At 45.2% G+C, this 19,612-nt stretch overlaps 1 protein-coding gene across 3 annotated transcripts in view; it reads left to right on the top strand.

The window, feature by feature from the left end:
- Positions 1-1,347: 1,347 nt before the first annotated feature.
- The window catches only part of CEP135 (centrosomal protein 135), a 98,513-nt gene continuing 80,248 nt past the window's right edge, over positions 1,348-19,612 (top strand). For 2 of the 3 annotated variants that reach the window (XM_032782790.2, XM_032782780.2), the window contains exons 1-4: positions 1,348-2,635; positions 9,542-9,706; positions 12,005-12,195; positions 13,653-13,820. In XM_032782790.2, the coding sequence (XP_032638681.1) occupies positions 9,594-9,706; positions 12,005-12,195; positions 13,653-13,820 (472 nt within the window). In that variant the 5' untranslated portion in view covers positions 1,348-2,635; positions 9,542-9,593. The remainder of the gene's footprint in view (positions 2,636-9,541; positions 9,707-12,004; positions 12,196-13,652; positions 13,821-19,612) is intronic. The other variant, XM_032782808.2, reaches the window with a different exon arrangement.

The following is a 19,612-nucleotide window of genomic DNA, read 5'->3' as shown; positions in this document are numbered from 1 at the left end:
ATTAAATGGCGTAGTGTAGCAAGGCCTAGTCTGGATCTGTAAAAGAGCAGAGAATCCTGTGCACCCTTATAGAAGTAAAGACGTTTTGGAGCAGGACTTTCGTGGGTGAATACCCACTTCGTCACATGTATCCGACAAAGTGGGTATTCACCCACGTAAGCTCATGCTCCAAAACGTGTTAGTCTATAACGTGCCATATGCTGTAAAGGCATAAAAAGACTGACCATTACCACAGCACTTCTAACATTTGTAATAATAAGAGCAGTGTCAATCTGAGTTGTTAGTTAGTATTGGTTACCATCTTCCTCCTGTGCCAAACAACTGGTTAGTAAGATTTCTAGGGGTCAGAAAATCAGTGTTCCTGAGGCCTTGTCTATACTATGGGGTTAGGTCGAATTTAGCCACGTTAAGTCAATTTAAAAATGAATGCGTCCACACAACCAACCCTGTTCTGTCAACCTAAAGGGCTCTTAATCCACTTCTGTATTCCTCCCAGGTGAGGGGAGGAGCACTAAAATCGATTTTGCTGGGTCTAATTTGGGGTAGTGTGGATGCAAATCGATGGTATTGGCCTCTGGGAGCTATCTCAGAATGCTCCATTGTGACAGCTCTGGACAGCACTTTGAACTCCGATGCACTAGCCAGGTTTACAGGAAAAGCCCTGGGAACTTTTGAATTTCATTTCCTGTTTGGTCAGCATGGTGAACTCAGCAGCACAGGTGCCCATGCAGTCCTCCCAGAATCGTAGAGTGAAGAATGTTTCTATGCTCCCCTTGTCATCTCTGCCCCTGAGGTTTAGATTAGAAGGTGAAAAAATGCACTCGCGATGACATGTTTTCCGCGCTCATGCAGTCCTCCTGCATTGATAGGGCACAGCTTAATGCTTGGAGGCATTCAGGGGCAAGGACCAGGAAAGAATTAAGTGAGCACGAAGAGCAGAAGCAGGACACAACGCTGACGCTAATGGGGGAGCAAACGGACATGATAAAGTGTCTGTTGGAGCTTCAGGAAAGCCAACAAGAGCACAGACCCCCGCTGCATCCACTGTATAACTGCCTATCCTCTTCCCCATGTTCCATATCGTCGTCCAGACACCCAAGAACGCGGTGGGAAGGCTCCGGGAACCCACCTGCTCAACTCCAGAGGATGGGCCCAAGCAACAGAAGGCTGTCATTCAAAACAGTTTGATTTTTAGTGTGGCTACAATAAGCAATGTGGCCTTGTCCTTCCTTCCTCCCCCATCCCATCAGGGCTACCTTGTCTGTTGTTCTTTTTTTTTATTAATAAAGAATGAATGCATGGTTTCAAAACAATAGTTACTTTATTTCGAAGGAGGGTGGGTGGTTGGCTTACAGGGAATTAAAATCAACAAGGGATGGGTTTGCATCAAGGAGAAACACACACAACTGTCACCCCAAAGCCTGGCCAGTCATGAAACTGGTTTTCAAAGCCTCTCTGATGCGCAGCGTGCCTTGCTGTGCTCTTCTAATCGCCCTGGTGTCTGGCATGAAACGATTGTCTGACATTGCTTTCATGGAGGGGCAACTGATGACATGTACCCAAAAGCACCCATGACAAGGTTTTTTCCCCGTCAGGCATTGGGAGCTTAACCCAGAATTTCAATGGGTGGCAAAGACCGTGCAATAGCTACCCACAGTGCACCATTCCAGAAATTGATGCTAGCGACAATAGTCAGGATGCGCTCCACTGCCTTAACGCACTTAGTGTGGACATATGCAATCGACTGTATAAAACTAATTTCTAAAAATTGACTTTTAATAAAATCAACCTAATTTTGTAGCATAGACTCCCTTTCGCAATTTTATCACAGGCCTTGCAATGCTTACTCGTCTTGAAGTCCCATATCTCAGCCATGAGAATCTCAGATTATTTATTAAATAAAAGAGCAGTTTTTGGGCTTGCAGAGAAAATCTTGAAAATGGGATCTGCTTTCACAGGTTCAAGAACCAGAAGGAAACCCAAAAAGCACCAAAGGGTTTCTAATTCTACTATTTTTAAAGGCCTGTGATTTTTAAGCCAGGCGGGATTTTGGAATACTTGGGTCTGGCAATACTAGAAACTGGGCAATTCCAGAAACAGTCCAGAGCCCTGCTGTTGGGACAGGGGTTTTTCGCTGTCCTGTAACGTTCCAGCAGCCAAGTGCCACCGCGGTGCAGCGAGAGTCACTTTGGTGGCTGCGAGGCCCCGCTCAGGCCGGGGCTGGGTGACGCAGACGGACGGTGTCTCTACGGGTAAGACGACTTGCAACGACAGACTACGCCCTTGCCCTACTGCGGTACTGGGGCAGAGGGTTTCAGGGCCGCCCTGGTGGTGAGTAGCCGCTGAGCCCGCCTGCAGCCCTTTCCGGTCTCTAGGGCCGGGACCCCTCCCGCGCTGGCCGCGGACACGAGCAGGCGAGCTCTCCGGGAAGCCACAGCGGAAGACGGGCTGCTAGGAGCCCCAATGCCGCTAGGGGCTGCTTGCTGTGCGACAGTTGGTGCGGAACGCGGCAGAGCTCGCGCTTGCCCGGTTGCTGGGGTGACGGGGCGGAAGCGGACCTTCCTCCGCGCGCCATTTTCAAACCGCTAGGTCGGGCCAGCTGCCCGCGCCGAGGCCTGCAGAGCCGGAGTCGCCGGTGAGTGTCCCTCGCCCTCGAGGTTATGGGCGCGGTCGCTAGCAGCCCCCTGCAGTTTCGCTTCCGCCACTTTCCGGGGAAGGAAGGGCCGAGCCCAGCGGGGAGGAGGGGGTCACGGGCTGTTGCTATGGCGACGTTGATGACAGTGATGTCGGGGCAGGAGGGCTGGGAGCGCCCGGGGCCGGGGATTCCGGTGTTTGGGTCTGGTGAGGAGTGGCCCGGGGCTCCTTGAAGCAGGGACTCGGCATCGCTTAGCGGCAGGGCTGGGCCTGAGCGGGCCTGTGCCGCCGGGTGTTACCGACCCTCCCGACATCACCCTGGATAGTGATGGTGGGGCCCAGTTACCATCATTGCGTCCCTCCTGCTCGCGCCCCTCCCTGAGACGTGTCCGTCCGCCTACCCCAGCCGGCCCCTCCTAGGAGTGACTGTGTCTGTGCCCAGGTCTCCCTTTGACCACCTGCTCCCACTGTGGGGCCTGTTCCCCGATCTGATCTGTGCCTGGCTGCCTGCACCTAGTGTATCTGCGTCCACTCCCACCCGGCCCCTCTCTCTGACCAACCGCAGCTGCAGCCGACACCTTCCCACCCTGAGGCCTCCCTGTGATCTACCCACATCTATCCCCTGGTGACCTCTTCCATATATCCTTCCTGTAACCTTTGCAACCCCACGGCCCCCACCATGTGAGCACACACACCCTGTGAGCACATACACCCTGACCCATCTCTACAATCTGTGCAAACACCCGGTGCTGACCAGAGGCAGATTAAGATTTATTGGCAAAGAGTCCTGTGGCATCTTATAGACTAACAGACGTATTCGAGCATGAGCTCTTGTGGGCGAATACCGACTTCGTCAGACGTCCTATAAGGTGCCACAGGATTCTTTGCTGCTTTTACAGATCCAGACTAACACGGCTACCCCTCTGATACTTAAGATTTATTGGGGCATTGGGCACAAATAACATTTGCCCACCCTCCCCCTCTCCCCACATCCCGTGGGCCCACGAGCTCTGGAACTGGGGGTGGGTGGGACATACCCACCCACTTTTTAACATGAGCAACTGGGAGCAGCAGTGGCTACGCTTTGCAGGGAGGGAGCTGATAAGGTGATCAGCTCCCCTGCTGCAAAGCACAGCCCTGTTAGTGGAGCCAGCCTCTTCCTGGTGGGAGCCCTTACCACGGGGGCCTGCCCCTTGCTCTTCCTCTGCCCCTAAGATGCTAAAAGACCATGCACAGTCAGTTTGTGAAACTCTTTGTCAGAAGTTGTTGTGAAGGTCAAGACTATAACAGGGTTCAAAAAAGAACTGGATAAATTCATGGAGGATATGTCCATCAATGGCTATTAGCCAGGATGGGCAGAGATGGTGTCCCTAGCCTCTGTTTTCCAGAAGCTGGGAATGGGTGACAGGCGATGGATCACTTGATGATAACCTGTTCTGTTCATTCTCTCTGGGGCACCTGGAATTGGCCACTATCAGAAGACAGGACACTGGGCTAGATGGACCATTGGTCTGATCCAGTAGGGCCGCTCTTATGTTCTTAACCATTCAAAGAGCCTGGACCACTGTGGAGAGCTCCAGACCCTCCACCTGCCCTGGGTGGGCTGGGACATGGGCTGGGCGCTGCTCTTGGCCCCCTGGTCCTCCACCCAGGACAGGTGGAGGGTCGGGGTGCCCCAGAGTGGCCTGGGCTTCCTGGGCATCTCTTACCATGCCTGGCTCTAGCCTCCGGCTTGGCCAGGGGGTGTGGGGCCTCAGGGGGAAGAGGAAGAGCAGGGACAAGGCCACAGTTCCAGCGCTAGTGGCCCTCTCCCCTTCTACACAGGTTCTAGCACTGCTGGGGCCCTTGGGCATGGGTCCCGTGGACCCATGTGCCAATCTGCCATGTGCTGACCCATTTCTGCAATTGGAATCTGCATTTCTATACATATACTTGGACTTTAAGAAAACCTTTGACAAAGTTCCTCACCAAAAAGAACAGGAGTACTTGTGGCACCTTAAGAGACTAACAAATTTATTTCAGCATAAGCTTTCGTGGGCTACAGCTCACTTCTTCGGATGCATAGAATGGAACACACAGACAGGAGATATTTATACATACAGAGAACATGAAAAGGTGGAAAATATGCAAACCACCTGGAAGAGTCCAATCAATTGAGATGAGCTATCTCAGCAGGAGGTAAAAACCCTTTGAAGTGATAATTGAAATGACCCACAGAAGGTATGAGGAGAACTTAACATAAGGAATAGATTCAATTAGTGTAATGACCCAACCATTCCCAGTCTTTGTTTAAACCGAAGTTAATTATATCTAATTTGCATATTAATTCGATTCAGCAGTCTCTCTTTTGGAGTCTGTTTTTGAAGCTTTTTGTTGCAAATTGCCACCTTCAAGTCTGTCACTGAGTGGTTAGAGAGATTTGACGTGTTCTCCCACGGGTTTTTGAATGTTATGATTCCTGATGTCAGATTTGTGTCCATTTTTTCTTTGCTAGAGACTGTCCAGTTTGGCCAATGTACATGGCAGAGGGGCATTGCTGGCACATGATGGCAATATATCATATTGGTAGATGTGCAAGTGAACGAGCCCCTGATTGTGTGGCTGATGTGATTAGGTCCTATGATGGTGTCACCTGAATAGATATGGTGGACAGAGGCTGGCATCGGGCTTTGTTGCAAGGATAGGTTCCTGGGTTAGTGTTTATGTTGTATGTGTGTGGTTGCTGGTGAGTATTTGCTTCAGGTTGTGAGGCTGTCTGAAAGTGAGACTAGTCTGTCTCCAAGATCTGGAGAGTGAGGGATCATCTTTCAGGACAGGTTGTAGATCTTTGATGATGCGCTGAAGAGGTTTTAGTTCAGGGCTGTAGGTGATGGCTAGTGGCATTCTGTTATTTTCTTTGTTGGGCCTGTCCTGTAATAGGTGGCTTCTGGGTACTCTTCTGGCTCTGTCAATCTGTTTTTTCACTTCAGCAGGTGGGTATTGTAGTTTTAAGAATGCTTGATAGAGATCTTGTAGGTGTTTATCTCTGTCTGAGGACTGGAGCAAATATGGTTGTATCTTAGAGCTTGGCTGTAGACAATGGATCGTGTGGTGTGTCCTGGATGGAAGCTGGAGGCATGTAGGTAAGTATAGCGGTCAGTGGGTTTCCGGTATAGGGTGGTGTTTATGTGACCATCGCTTATTAACACAGTAGTGTCTAGGAAATGGACCGCTTGTGTGGATTGGTCTAGGCTGAGGTTGATGGTGGGATGGAAATTGTTTAAATCATGGTGGAATTCCTCGAGGGCTTCTTTTCCATGGGTCCTGATGATGAAGATGTCATCAACGTAGTGCAAGTAGAGTAGAGGCGTTAGGGGACGAGAGCTAAGGAAGTGTTGTTCTAAGTCAGCCATAAAGATGTTAGCATACTGTGGGGCCATGCGGGTACCCATAGCAGTGCCGCTGACTTGAAGGTATATATTATCTAAAGCTTATGCTGAAATAAATTTGTTATTCTCTAAGGTGCAACAAGTACTCCTGTTCTTTTTGCGGATACAGACTAACACAGCTGCTACTCTGAATCCCTCACCAAAGGCTCTTAAGCAGAGTAGGCAGTCATGGGACAAGAGGAGAGGACCTCTCATGGATCAGTAACTGGTTAAAAGATAGGAAATGAAGAGTAGGAATAAATGTTCGGTTTTCACAGTGGAGTATGGTAAATATAAGGGTCCCCCAGCAACCTGTACTGGGACCTGTGCTGTTCAACATATTCATAAATGATCTGGAAAAAAAGGATAAACAATGAATTGTCAAAGTTTGCAGATGACACAAAATTACTCAAGAAAGTTAAATCTAAAGCTAACTGCGAAGAGTTACAAAGAGATCTTCCTAAACTGGGTGAGAGGGGAACAAATGGCAGATGAAATTCAGTATTGATAAATGCAAAGTAATGATTCAGGCCAGGACATGGTACAAAGATGGTGCTGGGTGGTTTTCTGGGTAATCTTCTCTTGACTACAGAGCAGGGCCTTGCATCTATGCTACTATCATTAGAAACCTCTCAGTGAGAAGTTTTGATAGTGGACCATGAGATCTTTCTGCCTGGCCTCAGGCATGTGACAGGGATCTTCATTTGTAGCTTCAGTTGTTGTGGACACCTGCTTTTCCACCTTCAAAGCCTTCATTTGTGAATCCTCACAACATCTCCCTTGTTCTGTCATCTATGTGAAGTCACTAAGGGAGATTGTGAAACATGGATTAAAAAGTGAGCAGATGATGTGAAACTCTACATCACCTGCATATCAGAGGCAAGCAGGACCATTTATCTCCCAGAGAAGCAAGCATTTGGCTGAGATCAGCAACTGGATGAAGAGCTGCTGGTTGAAGCTAAATCCTGGAAATAATGAGCATCAGGAGAGGGAAGCATTTGAAATAAATCATCCTCTCTCTATCACTGACAGATTATTGGATATTCAGATGCACTGAGAAATTCAGAGAGATACTGAGGTTGCAATCTCTCAGAGATCTGGTGACAATGATTTATACGTTTTTGATCTCCAGTCTGAGTTGCTATAACTTACTAATTATAAAACTAACATTAAAAAACAACAACCTGCAATTGGTACAGAACAGCTGGTCATCTGCTCAGAAACGAAGGCTACCAAGATCACACCATTCCAGTGCTCTGCTTCCTTCGTTGACACACCCCCATCCCCCGCACTGAGTACCAGGTCAAATTCAAGGTTGTGGTCCATCTTCCAGGTCCTCCGTAGGATTGGCCTAAGTTATATAACTTCTTCATCTGATGTGATCATGACATCTAACAGTTATAATCTACTCCTGGGGGAATTCTGCACCAAAAAAATAATTTTTTTTGTGCACGGTATTTTAAATTTCTTCAAAATTCTGCATATTTTATTTGTCAAAATAACACACTATTATCTCAAGGAGTCTGGGGGCACCTTAAAGACTAACTGAGTTATTTAGGCATAAGCTTTTGTGGGTTTTTTACCCACGAAAGCTTATGCCCAAATAAATCTCATAGTGTCTGGGTGTCAGCTTGGAGGGTTGTTGGGTATGGGTGGGAAAACTATGGAACAGGTTTTTTTGGGGGAGGGGGGGCGGGGCGGGGAGGGATTGCTAGGGAGCTTCCCCTGTACAGACCCTGGCTGACCCTTAGCCTCTCCCATTCAGTCAAGTGCATATGTTCCTCCACCCCCACTCAGATACCCATTCCCTCCATACCCCTGTGTTCCTGCAGCCCCCATCCCCACGTGTCCCTGAACCTCCTGTCCCCATGTGTCTCTGGGCCCCAACTCAGCCATTCCCATTCCCCCATGTAGCCCTGCACCCCCCCCTCCCCTTGTGTCTCTGAAGCACCTCAGCCAGCCTCCTCCCCTCATCCCTAGGTGTCCTTGCACACCTCCCCCCATCCTTATGTGTCTCTCTTTTCCCCCACTCAGCCATACCCCTACCCACATGTGGCCTTGCACTCCCTCCCCCATCCCCATGTGGCTCTGTACCTCCCTCCCCACTGTAGCCCTGTGCCTCCACTCCCATTCGGCCCCTGCTCCAGTCTCTCCTCCCCCACTAGCCCTTATGAGCCTGCTGACACTGCTCCCCCACCCACCAGCAGCTCCCCACTGTCTGTCTCCTGACCTGGCCGGACAGGTGCTGTGAAGAAGACACTGAAGGCTCTCTCTCTTCCCTAGCTGGCTGGGAGTGGCTGCTCTGTTCTAGTGCCACAGCGTCCTCTGTTGAGCAAAAGGTAGAAGTGCATCAACTTTTCAGCAGAAGCTATTTTCTGCAAAAATAAAGATAAAAATATGCATGGCACATTAATTATGTGCATGTACAGTGGCACAGAATTCCCCCAGGAGTAATAATCCACTGGAACTGTGAACTTTGAGTGAAATTTGTATGTGAAGGAAACAAAATTTTTTTTGAGAACTGGTCCATGGATCTCACTCCTGGTGGAGGTCAAGATGACCACAAAATTCAGAGGTGATGCAGGGACACAAGGGAAGGGGGGTGCAGGGCTACATGGGGGAAGGGAAATGGCAGAGTTGGGGCACAGAGACACATGGGGACAGGAGGTTCCGAATCCACTTTGATTTAGTCTTTGCATAAAAATATCTCCCTGAAGTTTGGTTCTTGCTGATGGGAGGGAAAAGAGAGAGATGATTTTGTATATACTTCATGTGAGGAGCTCAAACAGGTGTAGTATAAAAATTTGCTAAATAATTTCTTTATAATAAAACTCAGTGTAAGTGGAAAGTATCTTTTAATAAAGGCTTTTAGTTACACAACGTTTCGAGAACTGTATATACTCAATCATAAGCTGGTTTGTTTATAAGCCGACCCCCGCAAGATGGATAAGTATGAATGGGTCATAAAAAATTTCCATTTTTATGACCCCCTATAATTCAGGGGTCAGCAAAGTTTGGCAACCAGGCCATCAGGATGAGCCACTGGAAGGCCGAGACAGTTTATTTACCTCGAGTGTCTGCAGGCACGGAGGTAAACCTAAGTAAACAAAGTGTCCTGGCCTGCCAGCTGCAGCTGCTTCAGAGACTGAGGGGAGAGCAGCGTGGCCAGAAGTGGAGAGACTCTGGCCCTGCCTCTTCCCTTCTGGCACTGCTGCCTCTCCTTGCCCCCTCTGCTGGGGGGGAGGGGCTGTGTCCCACCTCTCCCTCTCTGTACCCGTTCATAAGCTGACCCCCTTCTCTGATGCTTCCCTTTTTTACTAAAAAAAAATTCAGCTTATGAACAAGTATATATGGTATATAGAAATCTATATTTCATATACAAAAATACTATTTATTTATTTATTTATTTATTTTATTTAACCAGAAAGGATTGCTTTTACTTATTCATGTTGTACAGCAGCAAGAAAGATACTCTGTATATATTCTATAATCTTTTTCAGGTCACCTTGTTTTTGGTGGGAGCGATAAAATCACTTTTGAAGCATATTCACAATGAGCACGGCTGCAGAGCGAAAGTTCATTAACCTCAGGAAGAGGCTAGATCAGCTGGGCTATCGACAACCCTTGGGAGTGGAGAGCTTGCCTCTGGTGGAAAAACTTTTTAGGTATCCAAACAAAAGAGAAATCTTTAAAAAGAACATTAGTCATAGCAGTGCATGCTACTTGACTATAAAACTAGTGGAGAACTTATTCTTTTAAAAAATTGCTTTAAAAACAAAAAAACAAATTTTTCTGTTGAAATAGGGTCAAATGAGAAATTGTTTAAAGTGAACATTTAAAATTTTATGAGATTTTATTGGAATAGTTTCTAAGTATTGACAAGTTAAGAAAATCCTAGTATCCAACTCCTGGGACAACTGGGTATTTACTGGTCTCTGTAAAGGCTGATGATCTTCACTTAAAAATTCAAAATGTCTAAACTGAGGCTAAAAATGAAAACTTACCTCCTGACTCTGGTTCTTAATAATCTTATGTGGGTAGAGTGTATATGTATCTGTGTCCACATTTACTGAAATGTGTAATGGGATGCAACTGGTTGCATAAAGCAGAAAAATGAATGTAGCTAAGTAGTATGTCTGAAGGACAACTTATCCACTCTTCAGCTGTTTGATGGCTTTGATGCCATTAGGCACACAGGAATTGCCATACTGGATCAGAACAGAGGTCCAACTAGTCCAGTATCCTGTCTCGGATAGTGGCCAGCACCAGATGCTTCGGAGGAAGGTGTAAGAACCCCACAATCAGCTGCTGTGGAGTAATCTGCCTCATACTTAGGTCTCATCCTGAGTACCAGTAGATTGGTTTGAGCCCTCTGAGGTATGAGGTTTAATGTTCCTTTCACAAAATTTGTTACAGTTAATTATGGTAACTAAATATTCTTGAGATACCTATTAATACCTTTTTGAATCACTTTTAAATTCTTGGCCTCAGTGACTTCCTGTGGCAATGACTACCACAGTTTAATTACATGTTGTTTATCAATTTTGAATTTCCTTTCCTTTAATATAATTGAATATCCACTTGGTCTTGTGATATGAGGCAGGGATAACCAAAGCTTTTGATCTGCCTTGTCTATGCCATCTATGCTTTTATCATGTCTCTTCTTCTTCATCTCCTTTCTACCGTAAACAATCCCAATCTTTTCACTCTTTCTTCATATGATAGTTTTTCCATGCCCTTAATTATTGTCGTTGCCTTTCTTTGAACACCCCTAGTTCAGAAATGTCCTTTTTGAGAAGGGATGCACACAGTATTTGAGATGAGGCTGCATCAGTGATTTATGTAAAGGCACTATAGTATTTTCTGTAATATTCATCATTGTGTTCTTTATGCATTTTATGCCAGTTCTCATTTTCAGTCTTAGTGGACACACCAGTTTGTCCACCCAGTATTTTTCAGCTCATGTCGTGTTACAGCTTATCCTTGAAGAGCAACATAAAACATTTTAATTTAGAAAAACCAAAACTCAAGGCAACTCATTTTGTCTACAACGAGAGCAGATCAACCTCATTTCTGGTTGAATAACCAGGTCCAGTGTGTCCATAGGCAAGATACTTTATAAGAAAAAAATGATAATCTAATTGATTATTGAAGATAGAAACTTTCTTGATAGGATACCATTTTTCATATTGAAAATTTAAGAAGATTTCTATTTAAAACAATAGAACTACTTGTGCTGCTGTGAATTTTTCTTCACAAAGAGAATTCTTTAGGGAAAATTAGTTAGGCCTAATTTTAGGAATATATTTATTAATCCCACATTTTTAGTTTATAGACACTTGGTATGGTACAGAAACTAATTATTGGTGGCCTCTGGCAGTTCTGCCAGCATTATTATGTAACCAGAGAATCCTTTCTGAATATCTAGCAAGTTGGAACCAACAATTCTAGACTAAAGCCAGAAGGAAAAGATCAGCTGCATTTATGTCTATTGCATTATACTGCATTAATATTTTGAAGTTTGCACTGAATTATCATCAAATCTTTGTAGTGAAAATTCTGACTTTATATACTTATGTTTTGTAATGTACCTGTGTATAAGAGAGGGAGTCTTAAAATCTCTCTAGTAGATTAAGCAAGTACACCTCTACCTCAATATAATGCTGTCCTTTGGGAGCCAAAAAACCTTACCGCGTTATAGGTGAAACCGTGTTATATTGAACTTGCTTTGATCCACTGGAGTGTGCAGCCTCGCCTCGCCTCTCTGGAGCACTGCTTTACCACGTTATAGCACGAATTTGGATATATTGGGTGGCATTATATCGAGGTAGCGGTATAATTTTAAAATGGTTTCAAACAACATGACTGCCTTTTTAAGGACAAAATAACCATTTGGAATTATAACTTTCAATTTGGTAGGATTCTTACCTGAATTTAGACTGTCTGCTGTCTTTTGATTTCAGTGACCTTGTCCATACAACAGAGAGCCTGCGCAGTACAAAGTTATCTGCTGGAAAAATTGAAAAAGAATGCAGCAATTTTGATGCTATTCTAGAACCTTATAAAGCAGAGAATGCTAAACTCACCAGGGAAAATAATGAATTACATTTAGAGATATTGAAACTGAAAGAACAATCTGATCGTCATGTTAAAGGTAATATGAAAAATTAAGATACTTTTCAGTCTTTTTGAATATCAAAAATAACTGGATTTTGTTTCAGATTGCACATATGGCCCTGATCCTGCAAATTCTTCTGTATGTTCTTAACTTTAAGCCCACGTGTAGTCCCATTGACTTCAGTGTGTTTGCAGACTGGGGCCTAAATGTACAAATGTTTATTCTATAATCTAAAGGCTGCTGAACTCCAATATTTTAACATACTGATCATGTCAAGTTACATTTTTTTTTCAGAGATACTTCTCCTACAGTGACACTCAGACTGAGCCCTGGGAGCTGCAAGTGGCTCTTTAATGTGTCGCCCGCGGCTCTTTGCAGCACATGATATTAAAATACTGTGCGATTTTATAACCAGTCTAAGTTATTAACCAATCAGGATGCTTTTGCTATGTTATTAACTAGTTGTAGAATACTTGGTCAATCATTTTGCTGTAAAAATAATTATATATTAAAAAGAATAGTAAATGAAACAATGAATTCACATTACTGTATCCTTAATATTGACAGAGAAAGCTAAAGCGTCTGTGTTCCGTTTTGTGCAATAGCATCACAATGACAAATGTAATCAGCAAAAGCAGTATTCCAGTATATTTATCTCTTTTTTTTTTTTTCATTACTGTCCTCACTATGAATGAAGAGCCAGTGACGGTTTTCTTTGCCGCACCACCAGCGTAGTCCTGGCTATAAGGACATCTTAATCCTGTCTAAGGAGGAGCATATCAGTCTTCGGGTGATATTCGGATGGCACAGAGCAGTCATAGTAATCGGCTTATGCCACTTACTATTCCTGGCATAGAAGGATAAATAGTTAATGGCTACAAGAAAGAGGATCAGAGGGGTAGCCGTGTTAGTCTGTATCCACAAAAACAATGAGGAGTCCACTGACACCTTAAAGACTAACAGATTTATTTGGGCATAAGCTTTCATGGATAAAAAACTCACTTCTTCAGAGGATGTGGCCAGGATGTTTCTGAGCCCTTGTGTCTGTTGCAGCCTGGCATAAGTTAGAGCAGCACAACTCAAGAGGAAAAGCCTGCACAGAGCATCACTGAGATCATTGGCAAAGCTGATCTTTAAGCTGCTTTTGCACATCACCCCTGTTACTTGTGCTCTACAGTCTGACAGAACTACAAGTCTCCAGCTCATTCCACTGGAGTCTGTCTATACTGAATAAAAACAACAAGAACAATAATAATAATAATCTGTAAATAAAACTCAGATGTTACTTACATGAAGTAAGACTTTAACAGCTGAAAAACGTATTAGTAATAATGAGAGAAAATTTGCATGAACTTTGCAAAAATCTAAAGAACTACATAACAGTATCAGCCCCTGTATAATTGTCATGTTTTTGAAAATGAGGACACATGACTCCTTTATGCATATTTTTGTACTATTAGAATATTGATAGCTATTGTTTTGTTGTTTTCTAGACTTGAAGGCCACATTAAGAAAGGTTGAACATGAGACGGCTGACTTGAAATTTCTGAATAATCAATATATACATAAAATTCGATCATTAGAGCGAGATAACAAAGCCAAGACTGAAAAAATTCAGCAACTTCAGGAGAAGAATCTACAAGCAGTAGTACAAACTCCAGGTACGACCTCTGCATATAAAGCAATCCTAGATAGTCTGTCTTTTCCCAAACTGTGGTGGTGATCTACTTTCTAGATAAGGATGAGAAGCTGGGATTATCTTCTTAAACTTTCAGCTCTCTGCTGTGCAAGTCTACTTTTCCATATGTTTACAAAAGATTTGTGTAATATATTATTATCAAAGAAAGATGATGAGTGGTGTGGGCAAAGTTGCCTCTGGAAAATTACATAGTTAGAACACGACCTTAAGGGTATCATGTTAACCAGCATAATTTTGACCATGACTCTGCTACCAATAGCAAATCACATTTAACACTGTCAGCTTATCGTGGGTAAACCGATGTCTCAGTAGTTTGTTTTTTAACATTGTACAGTTGGTTGTGCTTAATATGATTTGTCCCTGTCTATATTAACTTCACAGTAATGGTCAGCATCATGTTACTTAACCTGTTAGAGCAGTCTGAGGGCTGCTGTCCTGTGAGAGCCACAAAGGGCTGTAAACTTAGTTCAAAATCAGAGTAATATAGTGACTTCTAAATGCTAGCCTCCTCTTTTTTTTTAGCAATCATGCCTCTCCCCTGCCTTTCACTGGTATGCTGATAGCAAGAAGGGCATGTGGAACATGAGAACCTACTTTGGCTGTACAGCTTCAGGATCATCATCCTTGCATCTGGTTGATCCTCTCTGAGCCACTTACTTGGCTTTTGCAGCTGACATCAGTTTTCCACCCCAGTGCTAAACAATCATACTGCACCAAAGATCTAGCTCTCTGGGAACTCAAACAACTTAAAGTAGTCTCTCTCTGCAGGTCTCTCTGATAAAGGAACATGTGCTAGTGTTTAATTTCAGTTGTTAGGGTAACTTCTCTCTCACTTCCTTTCCTACACTCTTTCAAATGGGGAAGTGTTCGTGGGGAACTGCAACATTTAAGGTTTTATTTCTGAGTTCTTTTGGTTACCCATCCACTATTGGCATCTGAAAGAAATCCATGTACAGTTTAGCTAAAATTAAGCTATCTTCTACTCTTTTTCACCTCCATGCATTCATGCTTCTCCCTTGGGATTTTTGTTAATTTCTTGTTTGATGACCCATTGTACTCTTCTTTTATGTCTGTGGCTTTACTCCTTTTTTTCCCCTCTCATTTTCCCCCTCAGGAGTCTTCTGCAATTACCCCTATTCCATGCACAAAGATCATACATCATATTTAATCTTCTGGTTAGTAGAACTAGTAGTTACTGCCTCTGATATTTTTTATTAATATAACACAATATAAAAAAACTTTTGGTACACATGGCTCTTTAATTTACAAGCAAATAGCCAAGATTGCTAGAAGCATCTCTAATATAAATTAGATTGATAAGGTAATGAAATTAATGACAGACCATTTGGAGTTATGGGTGGAAGGAAGGGTAAGGAAAGAGGCATAAGTAAACAATGAGGAGCTAAGTTTAATCACATCAAGTATATCCTAAATGTTGTTTGGTTTATCCTTTTGACATTTTAATTTTAATTTTTTTTAATTCAGTGCTTTGCTGCTAGCAGGATATAGATAAATTGTGGAAATCTCACTAAAAGGAGTGTTTTAAGGAGAGACAGGTTGTTTACTGAACAGGAATGACACATCATTTGGCCAGAGATGGTCGCTAGAGTGACACGAGGAATCCCTTTTCTCAAGTGCTGAGAGTGCTGGAGAAGCAGTAATCCTAGCTCATGCTTCCCTAGAGAGATGTGAAAGTTATTTGTAAATGCTGATGCACTACTACTAGGTCACTTTTTCAGCCTCCCTTCTGTTTTATCTCTCTCCACTGTGTTTTATCTCCTCCTTGCTCTCTACTATTTGTACCTCTCCTCTGTGTTTTGCCTTCTACTGCTAATTAATCCGTAATTTAGACTCACTTCTTCATTTCTGAAAAACTTTCCAGTGGCTTTGTGAAGACATAATGAATGAAGCTGTCAAAATCCAATCAATTCTCTTGATTTAATTTTGCTGCTGGGGAATTTGCACAAAATTTTCATGTGTGATTCTCTCTCTCATCTTTCAGAGTTACTGGAAGGATTCAATCCTATACTGAACGTCTTTTTTTCTACAGAAACATTATCTTGTAGCTTTGTTTATGGTGGTTTATTTTTCAGCTGTAACTTTTTAACACAGCATCACTCAAGGTGTATTTCTGTGGCAATAAGAGTTCTATAGCTCTTGTGTAACTGTAGAAACTTGCACTGGTCTGCAATTCCATGCTTATATGATAGCTGGTGAATCCCAGGATTCTTGCTGCTCCATAATATTCTGACCGTGGAAATTATTCTTTCATACAGGCAATCTTTTTTTCTCAATGTGACATCCATTAGTGTCAACGCATATGTCAAACGTATAATTTTGGTATGTTTAGTGTTACAGTGCAGGGCAACTGCACCTGTAGTCTCCCCTCCAGGATCCCTTAAGAGCACTCAGCTTCTCTTAGCTTCTTTTAGGCTTCCAGCTTCTCAGGGTACGTCTACACTGCACGATTATTTCGAAGTAGTTTAAACCGATATTACAAAACCGATGTTATAAAATCAGTTTTGCGCGTCCACAATGCGATCACAAAATAGATTGCTTGCGTCCATGGCCCAAGGCTACCATCGATTTAAGGAGCGGTGCACTGTGGGTAGCTGTTCCTCAGCTATCCCATCATATCCATGTTCCCACGTTCCATGGATTGAGCAGCACCAGTGCCTGATGGGGCAAAACATTGGCCCGAACGGTGGTCCTGGTACGTCTCACCACCTCCCTTTTGTGCAAGGCAGCAGACAACCTTGCGCCTTTTCGCGGAAGTGATGAGCAACGCCCCATTAGCACAGCATCCAATGGACCTGAGATTCACAAACGGACATTTTCCTGACGTGTCACACCTCAGCGTAACCGTCGTGGCGATGTACACGCTGAACATTAATCGCAAGGCAGAGTACCGCGAGCCACGGACAGAGGAGGAGCACTATTGAAAGCACTGGAGCGGCACAAAAGTACCACCCATTCCAGGGCCGTACCATAGGCCCGCCGACCATCCATAGCAGGGGCATACTAGAGGACCACACACCTCATTTTCCAGGGGGTTACATCGGGCACCCAAACCCCATTTCCAGGACCACCCAGGGCCCGAACCATTTTCAGAGGTCGGCTAACCTTAGGACCGCAACCCGATTTCGAGGGGCTCTGACGTAGGGCCACAAAAAACCAATTTCAGCCATAAACCTCAAAAGGGCCCCGAACAGGACCTCCCGTTTCCATGGAGCGGCGCATAAGCGTGGGACCCAGAATGGAACCACATTCCACGCCACGTGACCTCAGATGGGGCACCAAACACCTTTCAAGGCCTAACCTAGGTGGCCACAAGGCACCCATTTTCAAGGAAAGATTGCTCCATAAGGCCCCGCTAATACTAGAGACCAAAACCTCATTCCAGGGCCGGAACCCAAAGGAGGTCACCACCAACAACACAAGCACCCAGCTATTTATCGTGTGGGGTGAGCTCACATTAAACGACCATGGAGCAGGAATCACTACACGGATCCAATTTCCAAGGAGACCCAAAAACTCGAGCAAAACCAAGCCACGCAAATAAAATCACAAAGAGGCCTAAGCCAGGGGGCGCCAATCCCAAATTATCACAGGAGAAGCAACTTAAAAACATACCAGAGGAGCCCAAAAAACACACAAGGCATTTATATCCTTCAAAGAGGCTTCACAATAAACACCAATAGGGACCCAACTCCCATTATCTAACATGAACTAGAGCCCCACATAAAAAGGCAATAGAAGAAAAGACCAACAGACTAACAAAAGAGAGCAAACAACATAAAAGGAGAGAAAAAAAACGAACACACAGACTGTGAGAACCAGCAGTTGTTATGGACCGGCGGTGTGGGAGGATGCGCAGCTGGGCTGCGGAACTTCGCATGCGTAGGAGCACTTTGCTCTAGAAACATTTGGGACATGGCTGTGTCCCCCTTGCCCTGAAACGCGCGTAATACGAACAAGCATTGGACGAGCAGCCTCCACAGTGGAGAACCGAGTTTTGCAAGTAGCCTTTCTTGAAGCTTTGCAACACCAGAAGCTAACGCGTCGTCCGGGGATTTCAATTTGGAGTGAGGCAGAATCTTATGGGGGGCCTTGCGCAGTGATGCAAGTAGCCAAAAGCAATGCCGGGTTTGAAGGTGCGGCCTACGAAAGGTTGTGACTCTGGAAAGTGAAGTGGATATGTTAGGCATGGCTTTGCTTGCAATGGGTTTTCCGAACTGTGTGGGGCAATGATGGAACATATCCCTATCTTGGCCCCGACGCACAGGCACCCTAGTAGGGTGGAACGCAAGGCCGTACTCATTCAATTGGTTGCTGGCAAGCATTGGGTGCGACACAGGGACGGGTTTTCACCACCTTCACGTGGGTAAGGGACAAAAAACGATTTCCATGGCCCTCGTACCTCACGGGGCCAAACCCATTTCCGGGGCACTAAAGTAGGGGCCGAAACCATTCGTAGCTCCTAACTCAGGGGCAAATTCCATTTCCTTAACCCAATGGGCCACCCTTTTTCAGTCAGGGCCTAAACTAGCAGTCCCAAAACCCTTTTCTCCAGATGCCCGTAACTCTAGGGGACAAACGCATTTCAAATGCCCTTTAACAGGGGCAAAACACATTTCGGGGGCCGTAACCCAGGGCGCTAAAACCCATTTCGGGTCCGAAACAGGGACAAAATCCATTTCAACGACCCTAACATCAGGGGCCCAACCCATTTCAGGGGCCTAATCCAGGGGCGCCGAAAACCCATTTCAGGCCCGACACCAGGCGGCACAAACCAATTTCACGGACCTAACCAGGGCCCAAACCATTTCCAGGGGCCTAACCCAAGGGGCCAAGCCCAATTTCGGGGTCTAAAGGTTTGGGGCCTGGATGGGGGTTTTGGACATAGAGTTAGGAGGCCCTGGAATGGTGGTTTTTGGGCTTGGGTCTAGGGGGCCCTGGAAATGGGAGTTTTGGGCCTAAACGTCTAGGGGCCCAAAAACCCATTTATCATTTGCCTAAACACAGGGGCCAAACCCATCGGGGCCCTAAACTAGGGAACCAAACCTCATTTCAGGGGACCTTAACCTAGGGGCCAAACCCCATTTCTGGGCTTCTAACTCGGGGGCCCCAACCCCCATTTCAAGACACCCTAACTCAGGCGGACCAAACTCCGATTTCCAGGGGCCCTACTCAGGGCCCAAAATCGGCTTTCCAGAGGCCTAAGCTAGAGGCCACCTCATTTACAGGGGCCTAAGCTAGTGGACCGAACGCAATTTCAGGGGACCGTGAATTAGGGGGCCAGAACCATTTCCGGGGCCCCGTAACTAGTGGACAGAGCCCATTTCAGAGGAGACTCGTAGCGTTTAGGGGAGCACGACATTGTCAGGTGGCCTAAAAGTTTCAGGGGCGCGCGAAACCCCTTTTCAGGGGTGTACCTAGGGGCCCCAACCCGATTTTCAGCGGCCTAAACACAGGGGCCCGCACCAATTTAGAGGGTGCGCTTTCTCAAGGCCAACCATTTTCCAGGGGCCTAACCGAGGGGCAAACCATCATTTTAGGGCGTACCTCGGGGCGGCGAACCATTTCGGTGCTAAGCTCAAGGCTCAAACCCATTTAGACGCTCTAACGGCCAAGGCCAGGAAAAACTCCATTTCAGAGGGCCTTAACCAAGGGACCGAAGCCATTGTCGCAGCCCTAAAACCTAGGGTCAGAATCATTTCGAGGGGCGTAACTGGGGACCAAAACCCCATTTGC

The sequence above is a fragment of the Chelonoidis abingdonii genome, chromosome 5 (assembly GCF_003597395.2).
Source record: "Chelonoidis abingdonii isolate Lonesome George chromosome 5, CheloAbing_2.0, whole genome shotgun sequence".
Taxonomy (NCBI): domain Eukaryota; kingdom Metazoa; phylum Chordata; order Testudines; family Testudinidae; genus Chelonoidis; species Chelonoidis abingdonii.
The sequence above is the reverse complement of the archived record's forward strand: the minus strand, read 5'-3'. Positions and strand labels throughout refer to the sequence as shown.